This window comes from Lipophrys pholis (genome assembly GCF_963383615.2).
Source record: "Lipophrys pholis genome assembly, chromosome: 12".
Classification (NCBI taxonomy): Eukaryota; Metazoa; Chordata; class Actinopteri; order Blenniiformes; family Blenniidae; genus Lipophrys; species Lipophrys pholis.
This window is the reverse complement of record NC_137641.1, coordinates 25,550,238-25,576,358: the sequence shown is the minus strand read 5'-3', so window position 1 is coordinate 25,576,358 and position 26,121 is coordinate 25,550,238. Positions and strand designations below refer to the sequence as shown.

At 40.9% G+C, this 26,121-nt stretch overlaps 1 protein-coding gene across 4 annotated transcripts in view; it reads left to right on the top strand.

Moving 5' to 3' along the window:
- Window positions 1-26,121, top strand: part of mast4 (microtubule associated serine/threonine kinase family member 4) — a 109,521-nt gene that overhangs the window by 64,814 nt on the left and 18,586 nt on the right. The window contains exons 5-13 of one of the 4 annotated variants that reach the window (XM_080477080.1): window positions 5,269-5,349; window positions 17,496-17,584; window positions 20,910-20,979; window positions 21,163-21,183; window positions 21,544-21,622; window positions 23,461-23,615; window positions 23,730-23,805; window positions 23,892-24,101; window positions 24,838-24,939. In XM_080477080.1, coding sequence (XP_080333206.1) covers window positions 5,269-5,349; window positions 17,496-17,584; window positions 20,910-20,979; window positions 21,163-21,183; window positions 21,544-21,622; window positions 23,461-23,615; window positions 23,730-23,805; window positions 23,892-24,101; window positions 24,838-24,939 — 883 coding nt within the window. The remainder of the gene's footprint in view (window positions 1-5,268; window positions 5,350-17,495; window positions 17,585-20,909; window positions 20,980-21,162; window positions 21,184-21,543; window positions 21,623-23,460; window positions 23,616-23,729; window positions 23,806-23,891; window positions 24,102-24,837; window positions 24,940-26,121) is intronic. The other 3 variants (XM_080477082.1, XM_080477081.1, XM_080477083.1) reach the window with 3 other exon arrangements.

Sequence of the window (26,121 nt, the reverse complement as noted above, 5' to 3'; positions counted from 1 at the left end):
AGCATCCTCATCATATGCTCCACATGTGGAGAAGTAGCAGCTCTACTAAAGATATACTCTACAGATATTTATTTTTAAACTACTATCTGCAGTGTTGTGTCAGTCGTGCTTGGTTTTAATGTGTGTCTGAGTGTATTGAGGTGAAATACTGATGTGATGTAAGAACTGTTTTTTTGTGATAATGATCTGCAATCTGGACCTCTTAGTATCTCCGTATATTCATCTTCCCTTCACAGGAAGAGAGCGTGGTTGGGGTTTATCTCATCCGCAGCACTGAGCTCCCTCTGAGGTTTTCCTGTGACAGAGAGCCATCTACTGAAAGTTTGATGTCATTAACATGCTGCCTAATGTCAACAAGCCTGTTAATTAGTGATATTAGCCTTTTAAACACTATCTCTGTCTCATATTGGGACATTTGTTATTTTCAGTTATTTTTCCTGGCCTCAGGAGTGACAGATTGCACCTTTTCAGATAGTCCTATTTGGAGTTGTTTTCAACATGAGTCATTCTAGTTGAAGGATGACTGAACTATTTATAGGCTGACCTTAATAGCTGGAAGTCCTTTGCTGGGTCCCATTAAATATCTGGAAATCAATCATTAGTACACAGCTTGAGACGTTCTCATTTGATTTGTTGGCCTTTATGTTGGAACCGAATCTGATTTCTTATCATCAGCACAAACACACGGCCTGTTGCACTCTGAGCTTGTGCCGGTACCAAACCTGTTGGGCCACATTAACCCCTCCCAAGATGCAACGGGGTAGTAACGAGGACCCGTTGACTGTAGCTTCAGTTACATCCAGTTTAACAGATGCTGTCGGACCCACTTCCTTAACTTAGTCATCACAGATCAAGTTCCTCTTCCAGATTATAGGCCCACGTCAGATTTTAGATCATATTTGCTTCTTTAATACTCTGCCGCTTCAAATGTCTTCATCATGACTTCATCATGAATTAAGTCACAAACATCTCCCACACTGTATTTTAAGATTGAAGTAAAACTTTAATAAAACACTATTTTATATAGTTTTTATTATGTAAGCAGTTGATTGTTTTCAGTATAACAGTTTTAGTGTTGATTACATCAAAAAGATATAAGATAAACAACCAATAAAGTAACAGGTTAGACAGTTGCCAGCATTGAATAGAGCCTTATGGTCTTCAGGGTAAAATCCTCCAACTTGCACACATCAACAGGACGTGTCTCTTTAGTTTTTAAATGTGAAAAATAAATGCAAAGTTTGGTATTCAGCTATAACTGCTGTGTTGTTACATTGCAAGCTAATTTATTTTACATCCCGTCTGTCGCTTATAAATAAATAAGCAAAAGATATACCCAACACTTTCAGGTTTATTTAGGGTTTTGTTTTTGTGCCAATTTATTTTGTTCTTGCTGTACATTTTTCTCATTTAATGATGACATTTTTTACTTTAGTCTTACATTTTTATATTGTTGAATCCATATATTTTACATTTAGTAATAATAAAAACCTTGACATATTTCAAACATTTCTTTAATTCTTTTCTTTATCTTATATTATTGTAATTTAGTGTATGAGTCATAGAAACCAGTCATTGCAGTCTGTTTAAACGTTAGAACATTGGAAAAGATCACATGCTTTATTTAAAAAGAGTGTAGGAATTAACTGATAAAACACTTTTAATGACTGAGATGTGTGACACATTTATTAGTTGTTGTTGCTTGTTTAAAGAGTGTGTATTATCAGATGGAATGACACAGTGAAGTAGGCATATTCCAGTCTTTCTGTCATTTTCCTTCTTTAACTCTGCTTATCTCACTTGAGGTCCTGTCATTCCAGGCCACAGAGCAGCGTGTCGCATCCTGGAAGTGTTGGCATTCGGTCAAGTTGACCTTTAGGGAGAGAAAGAAATCAACCTGTACAGAGAAAATATGGTCAGATAGCATTAATATTGATTCATAATAAATAAATCTGCCAAGCAGAGGTCTTTATTCTCCACAGTGTCTATTTGGATGCTTTCTCTTGACCTGCTGGTCCAAGCGGGCTCCTTTTCACGCTCCACTTCCCCTCCTCACGTCACCTCCTGGGTTGGAGCTTAATGCAGTGTTTGGTGTCACCTGCAGCTCCTCTCGGCTCCTCATGCACTCTGGCAGCGATAAAGAATTCATTAGTAAAGTGAAGCAGCAGCCGAGTTCTGCTTTCTATGTTTCTTGTCCAGATTTAACAAAGCCATCATCTGACTCACTGCTAACATGTTTTTGGAAGTGCGGCGAGATTGTCCGTGATCACCTCCCTCATTCAGCAGTTCATCTGCGGGCAATTTCCTGCCAGTGAGTCATTGATTCATTTTGACTTATGGAGCTCTTGATGGTCCTGCCATAGATTTGCTATAACAATAAGTGTGGATGAAATTCATCACGGGCTATTTTTACTGACGATAAGCTGTGACCTCCAGTGTGGTTTGAGTTCCTGCAGGGACTCGGGACACTCTGGTACATTGTGATCCCACTTCATTAACTCTGCGTTTCAGTCACAGCAAACACTCCAGCCTCTTTCATTTCATGTACGTTTGCCTGCAAGGTTAAACGCCCGTTACCTGTTTGCTTTGTTTTGTTTGTTTTCTTTTCCTCTCTCTGTCTCTCCATTTCTGTGCCCCCTGTACATTGACGGATGTGGACTTGGCTGTTGGTGCTGCATTATGTTTCTCTTTCCGAGATGACATCATCTCCGTGCTCGTGGTCACACTGCGTTGTACTGCACGCGCCTCACGTTTAGCATCTGTCAAGGTGACTGCACGCAGAGGAGAAGACGCAAATGTAGATTTAATTCATCGCCTTCATTTCTGTAGCATGTCACCAGCTGGTGGAGGAGGAGGAGGAGTGGTGGTGCTGCGGCTGGTGGTGGTGGGGTGACGACTGTGCATGCGTTTGAAGGAGCAGGGGGCGTGTATTAGGGGAGGGGAGAAAGGGGTATTGTCCTGCCTCCGTGCCCTCCGCAGGCAACCGAGGATCTTATTTGACAGCTTCAAGGTGGAACGTGGAAAGACCAAAACAAGAGCCGTAGCCCCCCTCTGTTTTATTTTTTAACCCCTCCTCCCCTTTCCAAGGGGGGAGAGAACCAATCCGTCTCATCGCACTGTGGTGGCTGGGTTTGGCTCTTTGTCAGTGCAAAGGGGGGGCGGCAGGCAGGCTGTGTGAGTGCATATCATGACCACAATAGAGCAAACGAGCACAGTTCAGCCATGAAAGCCCAGCGGGAGAGGCTGAGAATTCCAGGGCTGACGCTAGAGTGAGTATTTTCCTCCGTTTGTCCTACCGGGAAGGCAGCTTCTCTGCAGTGTGGTGGCTTCATCTGTCTCTGTGTCATGTTTATGGGTGTCTCACTCTGTTGTGTGCCCTGTTAGCATTAGCAGCTGCAGCATCTGCAGCAGGAAGTCTAATGTCAAATCCTTTCCCAGCTAAGCAACAGCGGCTTACCCTCGCTTGTGCAAACGTCGCTGCATGTGTGTTCACAGATTTGCGTTTTCATGCACGCGTGTGTACGTGTTTTATGAAGAGATAATGTTGTCACGCGGAGGATTGCCGCAACATGCTTTATTTGCTGGCGTGACACAAACAAACAGTGCACATGTAGGAAAAAATGGACACATGCAGACAGAGCAGAAGCAGCGGTGCAGTGCATCTTATTGTTGAATCTGATCAATAAGATGGAACGCAGTGAATGACTGAAGGCTGCGAACATGTCAGCATCCCCTTCCCCACACTGCCACTGTCATTGCTCGACTTGGTGCATTTTTTTATTTAGGTCAGCAAGGAATTTGTTATGGTTCCCTCCATCGAGGATTAAAAATCTGCATGCGGACATAATTGGGCTGATTGACTGTTATAAGTTCATACTGAAGCCTTTATCTCTGTACAGAGAAATGAATTGATTCAATGAGCGAGAGATTTCATTACTTGTTGATATTTTTATGGTAATAAAAACTGCATGATCTGTCAAAGGATTCGCCTCTCATTTTCCAAATGCTTTCTCAAGAGGGATGTTGTTCAAGCTCGACTTTGCCCTGATTCCATGTGTTCAAATCTGGTTCAAAATAATGAATTATATCTAAAAAATATTTCTCAATCTACTTTGTCTGTATATCATAGCCAATAATCTACTGAGGTGGATTATTTATTAATACATCTTTTCAAATATCATCGAGTCGACCAGGGGATATGAGGTTTCTTGATGTTTCTCCAAATTGAAGACCTGAATCTCATTTTAATAAGTTTAAGGTGTTATTTTCTAGTTTTAGCCCAATGCATCTGAAATAAGTATGGAGAGTTAAAACAAGCCATGAATCTTCTATTTATATTATATTCTAGTTTTTGGGAATGGAATCAATTAAAGTAAAATAGGATACATCTGAGTCCAGTGATTGGTTAGAGTAATAGAAGTATAGCATATTGGGTAATTGGATTAGATAGAATGAATTAACTGAAGTTTAATAGTTATTTGTCATTGAACCATGAAGTCATAAAATAAGTCAGACCGACTACAGATACACTTATGAGAAACTAGTTGTAATTATCAACCAATACAGGCAAGAAAGGATTTTTTCTTGATCTACTTTCTTTACACATAGCTGTTAAAATAGGTGCAAAATGTATTCTTTCAAATTAATAAACGGCTCAGTATTTTTTTTATAAAACAGCAGTTTTTTTTTTTTATACTTGTTGGACACCGGAGATCTTCAACAGAGTAAAGTCAAGCTTCTGTACGTTGTGGGTTTTATATCAAAATTAATTCACCTGTTTTCTAGTCACCAGGTGCAGTAGTGGATAATTTAGTCATACATTGTCACAGCGTAGTAATAATATTTTTATTTAATTTCTTTGAAGGCCACTGCAGTAAAAGTAATTCAGCAAGTCAACCTGATGCTCTGCAGTGCCACTCCTGACAGGGCTGCATACAAGACACCACACAGTTGAAGAGAAGGATGAGAGACACCTTATTGCAAGCATTTGGCAAAGAGAGGTTAATCTTTAACGATAATAATTCTGTAGGCTTGAAGAAGCTCGGTTGGCTTTTCTCCATTTTGAAATCTTTGGGGTCAAACCAACACTACAGAACGACACCAGACCAACACCCTGTCCATCCGATAGGGATCATTTACTCCTCGTAATGCTGCTAGCTTCATCTGGGCACGTATCCTGGAGCGGAGTTGTTTTTTTTTTGTTTTTTTTTCTGTCCTGTGTGTGTGATTTAAAGGGCAACTATTCACTCCACTCCATTTAACTTGCAGCCTTACTCCCCGAAGCTTGAGCCCCACTCCCACTAGCCCGTGCAGTCCGTGCAGCCCGCTGCACGCTTTTCATTTCTGGAGGTAAGCAAGAGTTCTTCAACCATGACTTGTTTTAATGTTCATCACAGGCCTGCCAGTGCATGTTTGAGTCTATTTCGTTTTCGTGCGTCACAAATCCGGAGTCCTATATTCGGTGGGCCCTCCTTAAAATCATCTGCCATTGAAATGACATTGAAAGAGGAGATGGAGCTTATATAATGTTGGTGATGTCCCCCCCCCCCCCCCCTTCCTCCCCCTCCTTCCCCCATCTTGTCCCTCTCTGTTCTGAGGTTTATGCTCCTCTTTCATGTGCTAAGTAGGATTTGCAAAACATCAAAGTGAAGAATGGTCTCAATCTGTCTGAATCCCAGCTTGATTCATTTGGGAATGAAGAGCATTCAAAACAATAAAAGCTAATAATGATTCTCCATCCAAGTGTATTGCTTAGATCCTAACTAGTTTGTAATGAGTCCTGAAAAAATCTGTGTGCCAAGAGATTTTGCTTCAGTTTCACCCTTGCATTGCTGAACTGGTTTTAATTTTCCCTTTTGGTGCCTGTTGTATTGATATCGTGTCATACTCTCCTGTTCCCCAAACTCCACATTGATCTATTGAGGAGGCTTGACGCTGTCACCGTCGTTTGCTTTCACGGCTAAACGGGTCATTCGGGCTGATGCAATCTTCTCCATTAACTGGTGTTTATATAATTATAAAGGAGCTTGTGATCTGGACAAATGGATGACAGGACAGCCTGTGATCCGGCTCCCTTTGATGCTTGTACAGATGAGATGTGTGATGTGTTTTTTATTTTTTTTCCTCCTGACAGATGGTGATTCACAACAATAGTTGTGATCCAAGGTCAAGTTACTTACCTTAAGTATAGGGTTACTTCTTGTTGAATTCTGCAGATATTCTGCAGCATTTTAACTCCAGTTTGAACGAGCAAATAGTTTTGATCCTGTCTAAGCTTGCGACACAGTAAATAAGTGTTTTAAGGATAGTTGTGGTTAGCGCTTTCTGCCCGAGTTATTCAGCTTGTTTCTGATGTAGAGCCGCAGAGGGGAAAAAAATAGATAAAAATGTTGGAATGAAACTTGGATTGGATGCCTTTCTCTCTTCAGCCCATTCAAAACACTCAATTTGAGAATTTTTTCTGTATCAATGAATAGCACAAAAACACCCACCCATTTCACCCCTGGTCTCTTCGCTCAGCTTTCATGGAGAGTCAAGTGGTGCAGGCATTTAATGTGAGTCAGCTTCATACAAGAATGTCGAGATGCTTTTTACTGGGTGGACTTTTTCTTAATCTATTTATTGACTATATCAGGTTTCATTCCATGGTTGTGTTTAGTGTTTTGTTTGGTGATTCCTAATGAAAAGCTCAGATCTCTGGAGGGCATAATCCTTAAGCCATATACATCTTCTCAGGCTTCTTCGTAATGGTTACATATACATTACCTGTGTGTTATTTTTTTTTGTGAAGACTGCAAGTAGGTCACCTTTGATTCCTGATACTTTTCTGTACCAGGCGTGGAAAGTCTATATAGTAGCCAAGCCTCCGGGGCTCTGGGATTGAGAAAAATTTATGTTGCTTAAGATAGCGTGAAGGCATAAACAGAATGGACTCAGAGGTTCTGATTAGGTAACAGATCTGTGGGTTTAAGGAGCCAGAGAGGAAAATGCTTCACAGATACTCTAATCCTCACATGCAGGGTTTGAACTAGTTTTACAGACGGCGTTGAATTGTGTTTCAGTCTAAGCTTAGCGCAAGGGTCAATGTCTCGGCTTGACCAGCAGGGATTTAGTTGTTGGACGTCTGCGTCAGGAACACTGCTACTTCAACAATCTGCTCTCCAATGAGTAAACATGATGTGAATACAGCCTTTATTGTTTTGGAACATAGGATTTTTATGGAGTATCGTTATGTCCACTTGGCTGCTTCCTTGTTCTCAGAGGTTGTAACTTGCAATTTAGTCCTGGGTAGTTTTAATGTTGTTATGGTTTTTCCTGCAGCAACTGAAACTTGAAATGAGGATCCCCAAACTCACTTTGAACATTTCACAGGATGAGCAACCAGGGGAGGGTCTGTAGATTGGATATTGTGGAGTTAAATTAGTTTAATTTCTAAACTTTAAGCACACAGTGAGACTGAGAGACTTATGTCGATTGTCAACTATGTGTTTTACTAACTTATTTCACTATTTCATTAAACTATTAGAGAATTAATCTGTTTAATTTACAGATAAGATGCACTTGTCAAGTACAAGTCAAACAAACAAGTGAATACAAATGATGTACCTCATGTTACCCAAGGTCTACGAGACCAGTGCGTCGCTCCTGTTTCCTAATTGAGTGTAGTCAGTGTCCAGTAGGCAGAGATTGTCAGTTGATGAAAGCAGGTTTTTCCTTTGGCTTCACTTCTTTTTTCATATTTGACCTTGACGAGTGGGACATGAGTTTGAAACATCACTCAAACACAATCACTCCTGTTGAGTTCGTCAGCCTCATCACCAAATATTGTTATACCTTTTTTTTTAATCACGATGCGGCTGTGGTGTGGTTGGTGGAGCAGATCGACATTGAACCCCAAAGTTGAATGCATTCACCATTTACTGATTATGTCAACCTTGTAAATCAATCAATTGTTATGAGAAATGAACTGCTTAATACTGCAGGCAGTACGTTTGGTGAGAAACTGTGAATAGAATTTATGCCAGTCATTTTTAATTTGACCCCTGTTCTCGAAGCGAGAAAACGTTCAGGCTATCTTTTAACATATTGGATTGAAGAGCCCCTTCACACAGTCATCAGTGATATTTGATCACCTAGAGTTCCCCTTTCAAACGACAGACTACACATGATTTATTTTGAATTCACTGGAAGGATTGCTCCAGTAATTCATCCTAAAATAATTTAACAAATAATGCCATAAAATAAAATCCAACCTCCTCCAGGATTTATGAATGGCAGTGAGTCGGTGCTTGTCCGAATTACATCATTGCTAAAGAAATTACATTTCATCACATGTTGTTGATACAACTCATACACACACGTATGTGACTACTAAAGCAGTATTTGAAATAATTCCTCTTTTCTATCACTTACAGGTAGGTGCAGTAGGTGTGACTCTGTGTTTTCCATCAAGATGTAGGTTTTTGTTCATCTTTCGGTTGCCCATAAAACAAAACCTCTCTCATCCAGAGGAGAGCAGGCCATCTTCTCCTCATACTGTTAGCACATACAGTGACCTCCCCTGTTCAGGCTGCTCTGTAAGAGTTTGACTTTGAACCACGTGAACCGTCATTTCTTATGTGGAGCACAGAAACGGAGCAGAGCCATAATTAGAGTGAAGGCTGTCACAGAGGCCTGCAGGGAAGCGGACTGAGCCACTCGCAGGGAATGCACACAGGAGCTCGGGCCTTTACAATGACAACAAATATTTCCCCTCAGATTTTATTACAATTGTGGTACATGCCAGAGGAAGTGGTGGGTTTTTGTGCTGGTCATTCTTGGACTTTTTGATCCCCTTCCAGGCAGCGCTCTTGGCAAGTGATTACTCATCTGCAGCATCCTGATGGCCCTCAGGTCTGACTGTGCACTTCCTAAAGCAAAGCTCTCAGACAGTCTTTGAACCGCTCCTCTGCTCTCCGGCTCACTATTGGTATTATAGCCGCCCGGAATAAAATCTGACAAGACGAGGCAGCGGATCTCCGGCCGCCCTAATGAAGTGCACGGGACGGAGTGTTGGAAAAAACTTAACAGCTTAAAAGTTGGTCAGTTTGGAAATCGAAGGAAGAGATTCATGAGGTGTTTTGACTTTATTTTTATGCATCTATGTATGTTGTCATAGAGATGGGAGGGACACACCCCCTCTGGCCTGTGGTATTCTTCCATCCTTGTTTCTAGTTTCCCTCCATTTGAATCCGTTTTCCTGCTGAAGGCAATAAAATGCATCTTCTCTGCATAGTGGTCGATGCTCCTTCACCAACAGAAACATCAAATAAATCTATTTTATTGAACACTTTCAGTGACATACACTCCTTCCTGAACAATAGATTAATTCCAATCACATGATTAGATATTTGTGCTATAGTTTAGTTCATGTCCCGCTCGGTAGTTTTCATAATAGTTTTCAGCACAATTCCATTTTAAAATATGAAAATAAATCACAAACTGCATAATTATTTGACACAAAGTGAAAGACTGCTTCTTTTTTAAAACTTTGCCTCATGCATAGTGTTTTATATTGAGGATATATTTAATGGTATTTAAGTTTATTTATTCCTGCTTGCTTTTCTGTCGGTACCGGTGTGCCTCTTGGCCAGGTCGTCTTCAAAAAACAGATTTTATCTCGAAGGACTTCCTGGTAAAATAAAGACTAGATAAATAAACAGTACTTTTATGAAAGTAGATTTATGCAACTATATACAGAGGCTTAAAGCACAGTACTTGCATCATAGGTGGATTTAGGTTGGGGTTTTATTTCATCCAAAGAAGGTTGAGGCGAAGAAACAGCTGGTGGAAGGGGAAAAAAAAGCCATTGTATTGAAGCCATTTTCCATGACGATTTCCTGCTTTTGTCTCATGCAAAGTAGGTATCCTTAATTGAATACTGGTATTCTTGATATAATTTTGACTAAAAGGACCTTTATCGTGTCCAGAGGTCAGTAGAAGTAGAAGTGCTGGTTCATGATATTGTTTTATTGAAGCTTTTATCTTGAGTTTTACAGCTCGTCTGTTTATATGGGACACAGCTGTTCCACTTTTTTCTTTTGTGGCTTTTCTTTTTTTGTTCTAAAAGTGAGTTTCAATAGAGTATTCTGTTTGTTTTATCATATTCCCAGAATTGAAATATAATAAACCATTTACTTCCATGCAATCAGGAGAGACACATCAAATGTGTCCAACAACCAAATCTCAGCAATGTGAGTAAGTTTTTTTTTTTTCTTGCTCATGCGCTTTTTCTTATACTATCTTGAGTGAGACAAGACAAAGGTCTTTGCAGCTGCATTGTGAATGTAACATATCTATCTGACTTCATTGATCACGTGATTACAGCAGCCTCAGACTGTGTGCACACACTCTTATCACAGAGGTGGAGCTCTGAGGTGTTTGCAGAAATATCGCTGCACACAATTGACCAGCCGTGATGTTCTCTGCGAGACGCTGTAATCTTGTTGGGAGCATTGTTTTTATCCGAAGACCTGAAAGCTTGTTCACGGAGTTCGTCAGCAGACTTTGCACCCAGTGGCCTGATGTGATCAGCTGACCCTGAGCTTTCACACATACATGCGGGACCCGGCAGTCAAATTCATCACTGAACTGACGAGAAGGGCCGAGTGAATCCGAGTTCTGTTCCTTTAAAACACACCTGAAAGGTTACGTGTATTGCGAGGGAGGTTTTTCCCTGTTTTCAAATCAATGCTTTTGCAGCCTTGGATCAAGCGTTAATCCTGTTTGTGCGTTGATGTGTGCGTTTTCCTGAAGGAGTTTAGCTGCTTATCTCTTTTAAGAGTCAGGGATCAAAGGTGGTGTGGTTAAGGTGAGGCTCTCATCCTCGGCATGAGGGAGGAATACATGCAGCAGCAGAGAAATCCATGCTCAAGCTCAACATTTCCATTTCAAATAGGTCCTGCTTTAATACACTGACCCACCGGACTTTTGGAGGGGTGCCAGTTTGCGAAAGCAGCGGAGTGCACAGCAGCATCTGCTGATGATGCAGTGCCCTTCTGTCTCACAACCCCCCTTCACAGGCTGTGAAGTGGTAGATGCCTGTTACATGATATGAAGCATGTTGAGCGAAGGGAGCAGCGCGAGTGTTTGGGATACAGAACGCAGTCGCAGTGAGACGGGAAAACAAAAAGTCAGCTGGTGTTAGGTGTCATATCCCCCCTGCAACAGTGGAGGCTGTCACCACCTGACCTGGATCACACACTCCTGTGTGCCTTTCAGGACTCTCCCTGGATTACTTTTTTTTTTTTTCATTTTGGTTTGAGGACAGAGGAGGACGACGTGTCCTCCCTGCCGCTGTGTGTATGCCGCAGCTGGCTGCAGATGTGCCTGTACAGAGGAAGTTTGGTCCTAAAGACAGTGCCTGTCAGGAGTGCTCCGGAGGTCGCAGCCTCCTGAACCCTGAGGGGCGACGCTTCTCCTCCTCAGCTCTCCAGAAGCCGCCTTTACATCTGCCTCTCTGGCATGACTTGGACACCATGTCAGACTCCAGTCTGTGGACAGTCCTGTCCAACTTTAACATGCCGCATTTCTTCAGTGGAGCCCGTCTGCGCCGCTCTAAGAGGTACCTTTTAAATCTGACGTATTGTAATCGTAAAGAGACGGAAAAACTCCCCCCAGGTTATTTCCTCCTTTGTTCCACGAAGTGGCCACGTATAGTCTGGAAACTTAAGTTTGTGTAGCACTGCATGACAGCTGTGGTGTTTGTCTTTGTGTTTACCTTCAATCATTGGAGCCGTTTTATGAGGCCCACATGAACAAGAAGCTGGGTGTTCCCTTCTTGCCCATTGTGTATTATTTGCTTTGTGTGTCAAATGGTAATTGAATGTTTGTTGTTGAGGCAGGCTCATGTTCCTTACACAGGATGTGTGCTTTCCAATGTGCCATCCCCATTAATGCTCAGTGGGAACGTGCAAATCCTGCCGCGTGTCGTGGTCCTCGGCCAAAAAAACCCTTGTATTTTATTGCACTTTTTAAACACTCCCCACATGAAGAAGAAAAAAAAATTAAATGCTTTATGGGATTTGGAGTGTGTGGACACTGGTTTACAGCTAAGCCACTTGATCCCAGTTTTGTGTATATGATGGGGCTACAGTATTGGTGAAGCTCATATACTCCTATTTATTTTTAATCCCCGTCCTGACCTATTTTATCGTGCAAAACCGCTTAGCATGAAATACTGGCAGTTTCTGGACATCTTGCATCAGTGTGTAAATATTTTTTATTTGAAAACCAGCAAATTTATGACGAACTGGAAAAAAGCCGGAGCTGTGGAAATGGTCTCGGACAACACAAGTTTCTTCCACCCGTTTGCTTTTCAATAAAACCACAACGCAATGATTAAATATTTGATTGGACTGATCAGAGAACTGAAACCATGGAATTTCCTCTACATAGAACTAAGCAATGGGATGAATTAATTATTAGAATTAATGTTGTTGCACTTTTGAGATCATTATTCTGACATAAAGCTTTGCTATCTTACAATAATCCTCAATATTCAAAGTAAATTCTGTGTTGATGTTTCATAGTGTGTAAAATATCAAATATTAAGAGAATATTATTTTTTAAATTTATCCTGAAAGTGGTTGACATCACTAAAAGCTCCTTGCTTTGTCTAGATATTGTAAAATATTCAGCCCATATCTTGAAATAGGATCACAAAAGTGTTCAAAATTACTGAATGTGCGGAGTTTCCTAAAAAGTAACATATCAGCTTTATATAATGTGACGTGAATAAGAAAATAGAAACTAAACCACAGTTTGTAGTCATGTTACAAACTTCAGGGATGTTTAGGAAATATGCATTCATGTTTTACATTAATTCACATTTGCAGTACATACAGTGATATTCAACACTTGTTCTTTTATACAATCTTAGTATTTGACATTTATTCACAATTTTTTGACAAAGCATTGTTCGTTCAGTAATTGTACAGTTTCAGAACCCTATTTTAATTACATAATATTTAACTTTGTGCTGGCTATGAAAGTTATATGATGGTGATATATTTGCAGCCAAGACGTTAAAAAGATCAAGAAAATGTACTGAAATTAAAGAGAAGTGATTTTGATATTTCTTCAAGTCATCCATAAGAGAAAAAAAAAGCTTGTCAGTTAAATCTTTACTGAAACCTATTTAATACTGAACATCTTCAGATGCACAAAACGACAGTGGCTTAAAGAAAACTGCTGTCTTCCAAAAATGAGTTGGCAAGCCTTTTTTTTTTCCCCGACCAAAGCAGCAAGCATTTTAAATACTAATAATAGAGCTGTGCGTGTGTCTGCGTGTGATTGTGTGTAACTGTTTGTGTGTGTGTGTGTGTGTCTGTCTGTCTGTGTCATGTGTCTGACTTTGACTTTGGGTTTGCCAGCGCCGAGCAGCAATTTATGTGTCATTGCGCTTTGTCAGCTCACCTGACAGCTGTGACGAGGGAGCAAAACGTAAAAAAAGATTAATCATGGCTTTTTAAATTTATTTATTTTCTGACACGGGTCAGCGGGATGAGGCGCTTCAGAATCTTCTGAATTCCGAGTGGTGGAAATCAAACGTTTTTTCATCTATTTTTGCCTCCTATTTTTCGCCAAAATGAGACGAACTCTTAAGAAATCGCTTTTGACAGATTGAGATTACTTTGCGGTGGAGTAAAGGGGGTTCGTGTGAAACGTATAAAGGAAAACTTAAATCAAGAGGTAGCACAAAAAAAGAAAGAAGGAGCTCAGATGTGCAAAGTGTTTGCAAACTTTGATGAGAAAGTATTTTTAGTTTGTTTTGCAGCTGCGCTTTGTGCGCAGTGCAACAATGCCGCCACCAGATTGAGGGTTTTGCATAAAAGACTGTTAAACTGAATCTGAATCTGTTCCAGGAATCTCACACATCTGCAGTACAGCACAAACACTGGCCTACTTTCTCCCTATCATCTTCGCCCAGGGCTCCTTTATACCCCCCCCCCCCCCCCCTTTTTTTTTTTTTAAAACCTTTCCACCATACCAACATGATTCCCAGCTTAGGTGTGCTGCGGCCGCTAAGGCGCCGCCACCAGAACTCAGCTCGGCATGAAGGAAGACGACCCGTGTGCAGCTAGAACCTGTGGCAGCTTGTTTTCCCATCCGGGAACAGCCAGTTAACCGCGTCTTTGAGTTCATCTCAGCTGTGTCACGGTGGTGAAGAGGGGTAGATGGTGGCGCAAGCAACCGGGATAGGCACCGAGGGGTGGGGGGGGGTGAAACAACAAGAGGGTTGATTGGGCAGCGGCGTGGCATCCTCTTGGCCTAATCCACTGTGAGAGGGTATAAATAGATCTCGTTAAATCTGATCCGCTTTGACCGAGCACCTGTGTACCAGATATTACGCGCTCCCTCCCCATCACGGTAAATGATTCATGGCGCGTGTCCACACTGCCCATCGCAGAGGTGAGCCCCATAAGCCACCAACTGTAAACGGGGGTCAAAAGTCAGGTTTCCTCCTCTGACGGCCGATCAAGCAGCCCACGATGCCACACTGGCGGGTCGTCGTCCCAAGCAGAGGTTTTCTGTTCTTGAAAAGTTGAGGACGGGAGTTTTACCTCGTGACTTTCAATCCGTGACTCTCTTTATGTGACCCTTTAATTATGAATGTGGCAGTACGAGCGCGAGGCTTCGGGCTATCTCACTACATATTTATGAATGAATTATCAAACACTGCATGTTTATTACAAATGTCCCCACCGTAATTCAATGTTTCGCATTGTAATAATCCTAAACATGTCGATTCAGGCATGTTAGCCATCAGAAAGAGTCGTGATAAAATCAGATAAAACCAGAAACGTCACCAAATATCAAGGGTTGAAAAGTGACAGTAAATTGAATCACAGAATGGTGCAGCAAATGGTCATTTACCCAGTGGCTGGAGTGCAGATTGTCTTGGTTCTTGTTGTTCTTGGTTGAAACTGTTTCTGACTTGTGGAAACTTTTAAAAGTGGCTCAAACATGCAAAAATACACGAGTGATGTTCAGCGAGTCGCCACTTTTGAACTCTTCACACTAGAAGTTAGAATTTCTAGAAGTTCTAGAATTTCAAACGTATGGCTCTCTTAAATTTACATAAACTAAGACAATGTTTTTTTTGTCCGGTTCTTTCTATGCTGAGGTTAGTTTCTCCTCCTGTGCGGGGGTTCCTCTGGGCACTGTGGTTCCGCCACACAGTCTAAAGACATGTAATTGTTGAATTGATGTTTCTGAAGTTGATCCTTTGTATCAATGAGTGTGTGTGTGTGGGATTGTAAGCGCCTCTGAAATCTACTTTTTGTTTCTAGTCATCTGGAAGTGGCTCCAGGCAAAGACATTGCATGAAGCTGCATGTTAAATGGACGGATTAATTTGATGATTCAGCATTTTTTCAGGATGCCATATTCTAACAAAACATGAAACTATCCACTATGAATCTGTGAAAACTGCAAGTATTGGACATCTCTGAAGTATTGCACGCTGCATGACAAATACATGCGTTTATATTTGACGTGACGAAAATGTCTAAAAACCTGCTGATTTCACAGTGACAATCTTTTATATTAAAGACCTTGCTCGTTTGCCCAAAGCGCTTTGCTGTTGCTGCTGCGACATGGAGGCTCTGACGGCTCTGCAGTGACACCTGTAGATGCTGCGCTGCAGCAGTGTTGACACAAAGATGAAGGCTCGTTTCTGCATCGCTGCAGAAGCCGACGTGAATTTGACCGCCGTGCTGCGGCCGGCGACTGACTGACTGACTGACTGACTGACTGACTGACTGACTGACGCCGTTTCTCCCGGACACCAGCAGTCCCGTCTCCGCAGTCACTGCCGTGTTTCGTTGCGTCTGTGTCTTTACTCCTCGTACAGAAACATTCTCGGGGAGAAACGGGTTTTCTCGTGTTTGCCGGATGAAAAGTCATTTATTGAAAAGTGCGGAGAAGGGTTCGTCTCGAAGGAGGTTATGTAACAGGATGTCATTGACTCCCTGACCTTGAAGTGAATTCATGTTCCTCTGGCTTTATGTGTTTCCACTGACGGCACTCTAATTTGAAATTATAAACCCAGCGCTAAGCCGAAGCTGCTTCAACATCGAAATAATTTATGTTTCTCTCAAGGTTAGCAAGAGTGAGAGAAAAAGAGAAAGAGCTTCATTTATGACTCATTTTGTTGATCAGAGCTTCGTGAGTCAGTCTAACAATGACCGGGAGACATATCGCACTTTGAACAGTGCATCGGATCAGCGTTTTGGGTTTTGAACCACAGATGCTTTTACTGTATGTCTCTGGATGCAACACTGTCGAGTCACATGAGCGCCTCATGTGCTGGGAGGAGTTTATCTGAAGGGCAAACTAATAGTGTCAAGTCAGAGATTCACTCAGTTTTGTCACAATAATAATGATGATGTCGGTCGTTTAGACTGGGAAGGATTTATTAAGTTTACTCTTAAAATCCTGCAAAGAAACAACGCTTCGATCATTTAGACTTGACTTAACAAACTATATGGTCGATATGTTCTTGCTTTTGGAAACCCAGAGGAGGGCTGGGTAGGCTGGTAGTGCCCATAGAACAAATCTGACAAATCTTCTTTTCCATTATTAAACATCTTAATTGTTGAGGGCAAGAGAAGTTGTGATTATTTAGGGAACGTTTGACAGCGGTCCACCTGGTAAGTGTTGAATTTGTAGCGGTGATGAAGCATGTTAGTTTACGTGACAGAGGAAGGTGATGCTTTGAAATGCTTCAGGCTTGTTCAGGGAATTAATAAAAAAAAATGTATGGGAGTATTTAATTTTTTTTTTTTTTTACAAAACAAAATTGGGAGGGTGGATGTTTCTTTTAAAAGAACAATTACTGCAAGATTACAGTATGCAGTATACATTTATGTCATGAATTATTACATTTGATTACCATGTTGTGCATACTTTTGTTATACATTCCAATTTTTTTCTTCCAGATTTTGCGTTTTGGTTCAGTTTTGTTTCTGAACATCCAGTTTTTATGATCAGAAATGATCCTCATCGGTAACTTTAATTACTTTGGAATATTTGTATTTTCTTTGGGAATACTTAAAGTGAAAACTTAAAACCCTAAATATTCAAATAGATGACGGTGAAAGTTTAGAATAACATTTTTATTTACTTGCCTTAATGATACAAACATGTATGAAATCAGCAAGAACAAACAAAGCATAAAATGTTTTTTTTTTTTTTTTTAACCCTTTAAAACCAGGAATATTGTGTGTTACTCTCATTTTACCATCTGCCAGAGACATCAGTGGTACATTTTTCATCAAATAATAAAATGTGTGGGCAAAATGTCTTGAAATAGTTAAAATTATACAGCATTCAATACTTTAATAAAGTCTCCAGTCTTAAATAGGTCAAACACCCATTATCTGAGGTCCTAAGTTGAATTTGTGTCTTTAACAGTGTCTCCACTCTAATGTCTCTCTCTCTGTGGTTTTCCAGCTGCAGGACGAGCAACAGAAAAAGCCTGATCGGAAGCGGTCAGTCTTCAGGCTTACCTCGACCTCACTCCCCTCTGTCATCTCTCACAGGTAAGTGTTTTGTACCAGTGTCCGAAACAATCCCACAGCGTGCACAGAGGTGGAGCCATTCCCCCACAGTGTTCTCAGACAGGAATTCAGTCTATTGTGTGATGCACAAAAGTTTAAAAACAACTCTGGGTTGTTTTTTTTTTACCAGTGGAGTATATGTCCTGATCTAGCAATGATGCTATTAAAAAGACAATAGTTAATGTAGACACTAGGTTCGGCTGCTTGACCCCGACATCAGGTGCAAAGTGATAAGAAAGAATTCAAACATGATGATAAGGATGTTTTTAATATGGCGTTTTCAGTGGGGTTTTTTTGAGAATTGAGCAGTGCAGCGGTGAATTAAGAGGCAGTGATTGTTTCAGGGGAGGAAGTGGTGGCCTGCAGAGGGGAAATGCACAGAGGCAGAGGGAGTGGAGGCCTCATTTACCACAGGGCGTTTTATTTCCTGCCATTGGTCAGCGAAAGCAGCAGAGCCGCCACTCGCACTGTTTAGTCTGTGTCGCAGCTCCACGACGGAGCGCCGTCTTTAAGATGGATTCAGACTCCGAAAGCCTCGGCGTCCCAGCTAATGAGTTTGTTCAGATGTGGGACGACTTAACACTGTGGCTCAGACGTAATATTGGTCCCAAAGGTAAGAGAAAAACATCTTTTCAGAGTAGTTTTATCACCAGGTGCTTTGACGTATGAGCACCGGCGACATCCGGTAATTAACTTTCTCTTGATTTAGAGTTTTTTTTCTTTTCAGTTTTTTTTTTTTAGCTCTGCAGCCTTTGTTCATAACAAATACTGTCATAAAAAGACCTTAAATAATATTTCCTGTTTTTCCTTTCCGACTCCCAACAGTAGATAGAGAATCCGTCTCTCCAGGTGCAGCATAACTCCCAACGGAAGAGGTTATCATCTTGAACCAGATCTGATTAAGATAATAGTGCAATTAAATAGGTGACGTTCATCACGAACAAGCCTCAGTGGCTCTGTCATGATGTCTCAGTATGGAAAAGGCTCGTCTTTGTCATCACAGGAGGTGGTCACATTATAATTTGTGGCTAATTAATTACTCGGTCCTTCCCTCGGTGGGGGATGTAATTATATCTGACTAATGCTGGACTGTTGGTTTATTCCTTCACAATAGGTGTGAAAACACGACTCGTAATTGGAGTTTGAAAGCCACCGACTGTATTTTCCACCAAGACGTGCATATATACATGCCCCTTATATGTCACGTCTTCCAACCAAACACAGACGACAGCAGCTGCCACGCAGAGTGTTCAACCTCGTCTGTGAGCAATTTGTGTTGACTCGAATAGAATCGAACCAACAACCTTGTGATTGTAAGACGATCCACTCTACCTATACAAAGCATTCATACCTTATTAATGATTTAATTTTTTTTAATGTTATTGTTTTTGTATTAATTTTCAATTCAGCGCTTTAATTTAGATAAGGTTATTGTATATGTCTCTCTATAAAACCCATTTTAGATTTGTACCACTTAAGTTTTGTGGCCTCCGCGGGTTCTTGCACATACTCTATGGAGTGGTATTTGGCTGCACTGTAGACTTTTACTCCTAAACGGCTTAACTTTTAGACTTTGTTAAAAAAACAATATATATTTCTAATTGCCTCACAGAAACAAAGAACTTCCTTCGTCCTCTTTGTTTGATCATGGTCGCACACTTTTAACGCTTTAACTTCCTGCTCAGGTTTATTTTATTTTTATTTTTTTTTTTGATGGAGAAGCTCTTGAGTCACATTTTTCAGCCTCATCAAACTATCTAAAACCCTTTTTTTTTTTTTTTTTAACCACGTTTTTCCTTAACTTAACTTTCAGATGTCTTTCTTTTGATGCGTTTTGGAAAAGGCACCACTTATTTCTGTTCCACCCAGTCAACCGTTAAAGTTCCCTAAATAGACTTTATAGGTAGGAAATCGTGCATTATGTGTGAAAATATTCCTATATAGAACTTTCGCATCATGTCTATAAAAATGAAGTTGGACGTAAAAAGAAATTATTGGATGTTTTTTCATTTTTTTTTCCCATTGGGACAAGTTAACAACAGGAGCTAAACTGCATTTTGGGGGCAGTTTTGCTGAGTGGCTGTCAGGCTTTCACAGTTTTACAACCACCGCACTTACAAAGCCATTCAGTGCCTCTCAGAAGCTCTGCCGTTTCAGATCAGTGACGTGAGGGCAGTAAACTCTGCTCCACACTCAGACACGTCTTTGCGCGCTGTGTGAAAAACGAGGAGGCTTTTTAACGTGAGTTGGTCCAAGCGTACTGTTTTTTACTACGCAAGTGGGAGGTGGGAAGAGAGATCGCACTTGATGTGGAGCCAAAGTCAGGAAATGTGCGTTTAAGTGAAAACGCTCTCCAGGGAAAAGTCTATATTGTAGTGAATGGTTTGGATTAGTTAAGTCGATGATTGAAGATCCAGAGGAGAAGCGTCTATATGTCAGTGCGTGGTAGAAACTAAACATCTTGAATGTCTGTAATGGTTAAAATGAAAGCGGAGACGGTTTTGAACAGATGGAAGTACGGCGGTCTGAAAGGGGTCACCACAATACAAAAGCCAAAAAACAAGTTAAAGATGTCACAATATCAATGCACTAAGTGCAACACGAGTGAAAAAGCGGGGAAACCAATGCAAAAATGTACAACGCAAGTGATTAAATCCACCAAAAAAAAAAAAAGCCAAAACACGAATGCTAAATTTCATATTAATATATAGAGTGGAGGGCGGATGTAGTAACCATAGTTACCAAGTTATTGTTTTTGCTTATTGACTGATGTTTTAATGGAAAGTTTGAACAATCTCTGATTATTTATGATGCTTATACGCGGTGAGATATCATAAAGTTATGTAGAAGTCAGTCCGTCAACATAAAAGCTCTCCCTGTGTAAACAGGCGCCCTAAACCAGCTGCTCACTCGCGTCTGTTCCAGGCTTTACAAGTCGCAGTACGTGGCTTCGTCGGTATTCGGAGTTACAAAATCATTTATTTTTAGCAACACAATTGCGTTACTGCTTCTGCATGTTGTGGCGTTTGCATTGGTGCTGCATTGTTAGATAAACGAGGAAAAATTAACCTGGAACACGTTATTTTCATACATGCATCTTCTTGTACAACTTTATCTCCGAATTAATTCTCAGTCACCTATGAGAGCAGGAGAGAATATAGTTACATTTATTCTGTATTAGTAGATGATGAAAGTAGCTTAATTTGCTTTTACTGTCTCTCTTTTTATTGTTTTAACAAGTTTTCTTGTTGCCTTTCCTCTTTTAATTGTATTTTATTCCCTTCTTTTTGTGTGCTCTTTGTTGCAGGAACGAGCCCACAAGACAGTCCCAGAAATTTCTCTCCTAGTGCCTCTGCTCACTTCTCCTTTGCACGAAGGTAACCTGAACTTCAGTGTTTCTCAACAAAAATAATGAAAATTAATAAAAAAAAAAATACTTTCTTGATTTGGTGTGTAGCCATTCACTTTTCAGATATTTTCTCTATTTCATATTTATTTTTGGACCATTTCTGAACATGATGCCATGTAATTGTGTATTTTTGTTTTATTATAATCCACAGTCATTGCCACAGAGCAGACAGGTAACTCCATGTTAGGTTTCTGTTTGGCCTTAAACGTTCATCACTTCACATGTGTCCAACATTAAAACCCTTCTTGTTTTATTTGATCACACCTTCAAATATCCGTCATTTTTACATTTAGTTCTTTAGATGTTTCCCCCCCTTTAGGTTTAGTTTGTACTTTTTCTGTGTGTACTCGTGGTCTTTAGGATGTCCTCTGTTGTCACGTGTCTTAGGAACATGTTTTTTATAGAAACTTGTCTTCTGTTCAGAGACAATTTCTTCCCATTTTGAGACACTTTAAGATGCTCTGTGTTGTAACGATCAATTGTTTCATGGATTATGGAACGTGGGTGGTTTCTCTGTGCTGTGCTGTAACAGGACTGATGGTCGCCGCTGGTCGTTGGCCTCCCTTCCCTCCTCTGGATATGGAACCAACACGCCCAGCTCCACTGTCTCTGTAAGCATCCTGCAACTTATTTAAGAGATCCAGAGTCAATGCAATCAAAATTAAATCCCACATATTAATGCCTCGGAGGTAAACAGTTGTTTCCAGTTTCAATAATAAAAGGTATTTCTAGGTCAGCATGCACTTTTGGAGGGGCTGCAAGATTAATCATTTAACTTGAGATATTCCATTAGTTTAGTTCTTGATCTGTGAGGAACCCGAAACCAGAGAAAGTGTGTCTAGTCTTCTCGAGCAATGCCACACAGACTTCAGTTAAAAACGGATGAATAATCAAACACCGATTGAGTTAAGATTCATGCAGCTACCGGTTAACATGTGAACGTAAGCTTGTACGAACTCCAGGAAATATTTGAGCTAAGTGAAGAGACACGACGAGGTCTAAACTTCAGCGTTTGAAATGTTGGTTACATAACTCGGATGACCAGAGTCACAACACCGTCATTGACGATGACACTCGGTGAAGCGATATCTGGGTTTCTAGGCCGAGCCCCGTCGGTGCAGCCAAAAGCGACTTGAACACGAAGCCCAGTGTTTCTCATGGTTTTGGCTTCGTTTACTCGTTTGCGTGTGTGTTTGTGTTTGTGTACGTGCGTGTTTCTGCGTGTTCACTTGTGTGCGCACATGCATGCGGTTCACTGAGGTCACAGCTCGCCTGATGCTGCGTATGGAGAGTGTTTGTGAACAAACTGATATGGGGGGGAAAACATTTGTTCCAGAGTCGACATGAAACCCAACACACACGTGCAATCTGCGTCTCCTTTTGTCGGCAACTGACGGTTTCCGCAAAATGATGCTCCTCTGTAGAAACTTTAAACGAAATACGTTTCATAACTTGTGCGCAAACAATAACACTCTCACTGAAGCTGAAGTGATGTTCTGTTCAACTTTGTGTGCATTTCCTGCTATTGACGGCGTCGGTGCAAGGAAACACGCTCTGGTTACTTAAACTACCTCAGTCAAATACCAACACGGTGTAGTTTGCCTGGTTATTGTCGTTTAAAGTTTTGTTCGTCTTGGTTTTTGTGTGTGATGTGTTTGCTGTGCAACAGGGTCAATCTGTGTGAAATCAACAAAGGATCCCCAGCTGAGCATCCGACAAATGTTTCTCTTAGGGGGAACGCACCAAGCAGCTCGTGTGCAAATTTCTAACCTTTCAGATTGTGAGATTAGTGCGCTACACATATATGTATTAATTCTCTAATATTTATTTTTTATATATTTTCCTTCATCATCAGCCTGATGTGCTTTATACTCCGGGTGCCTCACACTGCCGGGGAAACGTTGGCAACACTTGACACAAGAACCTTTTTAGTTTCCAGTAGAAATAAATGTCCCAGTCCACTTCTGTCAAAATGCAGCTTTTACAAAAGAAAAAAAGAAAACCATGTTTTTCAAGCAGTATCTTGGAAACTAAAGAAGATGCAAGGTTATAATTTGCACACTAGTTGTTGGTTATGTTGAGATTATTTGTAATAAATGTGAATCAAATCCAAAATGAAGATCTGTGAAGAATCCCATCATAGCTGCCTATTTGACACAGACTGACCAGTCTCTCTTTGAGTATTTCAAACAATGTAAACATCATTGATACGGTGATCTCATGTAACAAAAACAATTACTTGCCAATAGAAAGTAGTTTTATTCTCAAAGAGCCAGTTGATTTACCACCAGTTGGAGTTGTTATCAGTGTAGCTTTGGGGGGGGGGGGGGGGTCATGGTAACAAAGTGTCATGGTACTTCTTTTAAATCCACATAGGAACAAACAATAAATAAATACCATCTCCTTTTTTTTTCTTTTCATGTTGAATATATATTTGTTTCATTTCCAGTCATCCTGTTCATCACAGGAGAAGCTGCACCAGCTGCCCTTCCAGCCTACGCCCGATGAACTGCACTTCCTCTCCAAGCACTTCTGCACCGAGAGCATCTCCGGGGACGAATGCCGCAGAGCGACAGCTATGCGACCCCGCTCACGCAGTCTCAGGTAAAGATCATTCTTTACAAATACCCTCACACGGACGTGCATCATCTCGTCGCTGCTAAGATTCTCAAATTGTTCTTTTTTTTTTTTTGTTTGTTTATGTGTTTCATCTTACAGTCCTGGAAGATCTCCATCGTGTTACGACCATGAGATTATCATGATGAATCACGTGTACAAGGAGCGTTTTCCGAAGGTATGCAGCAGCAAAGGAGGGTTTGCTGCAGCCGTGTCCGCTCATTAATCATCCCACCAAACCTACTCCATGCCTCCTCTCTGCAGGCCACGGCTCAGATGGAGGAGAGGATCGAGGACATCATCCGCAGCAACTCTCCGGAGACCGTCCTCCCGCTGGCAGATGGCGTGCTCGGCTTCGCCCACCACCAGATAATTGAACTGGCCCGTGACTGCCTGGAGAAGAGTCGCCTCGGACTCGTCACCTCCAGCTACTTCTGCGAACTCACCGACAAGCTGGAGAGGCTCGTTCAGGAGGTGAGTGCTTCGTGAGGCATCACTCAGGAATTCAGAGGAGACGTCTCAGATTATTGTTGGTTTTTCCTAAACACAAAGTGTTTCAAAAGACATGAATGATGTTAAATGTTTGCCTTCATTTTTACTCATCCGTTTTTATGTTTGCACATGAACATGAGATTATTTTGAAATTTCTGACGCCTACTAAATTTCCTGTAATCCCAAATATCTTGTATTACCTGGTTAAGTTAGCAATAAATAAATAACGATGATAGTCATGGAAAAGATATTTTGAAAATATTACTTTGTTGTGGCAGCTGTCTGTTCTTTTACATTATAATGTTTTAATATTTCCATTCTTTTGTATGTCAAGTGTCTAACCTTCCCTTAGGAATTCAATATTTTATGTGGAAGATCTTGCTTACTTAAAAAGCATTTAGTTAAATCAAGGTTTTTCATTTGATATACTCTGTAAATCCATGACTTTTTTTTTAACTTGCAGTATTTAATATTTTCCTGAATGTATTAAAAAAAAATTTAATCCTCTGACAATAACAGATCTTCTATTTAGATTTTAAAAAACAAAAAGGATTGGAGGAAACTTCAGCGTTTGAAGATCTTCAATATATTTTTCCCCCCAGAAAGTCCCACGTTGCAGTGATGTGATTAATAGAGGTCACATGTGAAATGAGATAATGAACTGTACGTTGGTGAAATGACTTGCTGACGTCGGTTCTGCGGCGGGTCTTGTGTGCAGTCCACCGAGAGGTCAGAGAGTGAAGAGGTCAACTTCATCAGAGACCTGGTGAAGAAGATTCTCATCATCATCGCCCGACCTGCACGACTGCTTGAATGTTTGGTACGTTAAAACAGCACCTTGAAATCTTTTTTCTTTCTTAACGTCATTTTTCTCCTCCTTTTAATTTATTTCCTCGCTTTTTGGAGAAAAAATTAAGAGAAAAGACCTAAAAGTCAGTGGAGAGTTCATGATGAGTTTATTCTGGACTTTTAAGACATATGTTTGGATATATGTGTCGCCACATGTGATTTCTGCACCATTTAACTTCGGAGCATCTCAGAGTCGGCAACTCTCATTTACTACGATCATCTGCACCGTCTCAGTGCTTTTGACTGATTCCTGTTTCAGCTAAACAGCTCGACGTGTCGCTGAGATGCAGGGAGAGACCGAAAAGCAGCACAGCAGAGCCAATATTGAACTTGCATTTGCCAGATGGTCAATGACTGTGTGTCTAACTGTTGGCTTACAGGTTTGCCACACAAACATGAACGTTGACATGCAATTGTTCTGTTTGCAGCAAGATTCTTGCCTGTCATTTACATGCTGTAATTTACACAAATTGTGTCACCTTATGCACACATGATTTGAGAAATATGCCCCAAAAAACCACCCAAGATTGGTTATTCATCATCCTTTTGTGTGCTTCGGTGTTCTGGATTGATGTGGGTGCAGTTCATTCTGAAGACTTAAATGCTGCCGTTCAAACTGGCATGAAACAACTCCAGGGACGAACGCAGCATGAACCAGAAGGCGTGACTGAGATGTCTAAACAGGGTCTGGGCTGTTCCGCTCCCATTTAGCTTTTCCCAACATCAAAATTTTATATGGACGCTTACATTATTTTACAGAAGCAAAAATAGAATATTCCCAGACGTCACCGCAAGAAGTCATTACAACTTGTCCCATAGGAAGATGCTCCTCCTGCTACAACTGGGGTTCAAACACAAGTCCCCACACTCATTAATGATACTTGTATTTATATCCACATTTAAACAAGGTGATGTACATGCATGTATGAAATAAAGATTGAGCACATGAAGAAGAAAAGAATTTTGAGAATCGAATGAACCGGTGAAGAAGCGCATCTTCAGCTGGGCTATAAAAACCCAGACAGAACGGGCCTGCTTGAGATCCACAGGTCCACAACAATGTTTGAAATAAGAATTACTGCCTTTATCATGACCAACGGCCAAATCTGTGTTGAACTTTTAACCGTTTAATGAGTTCGACTCTCCTCTTTGT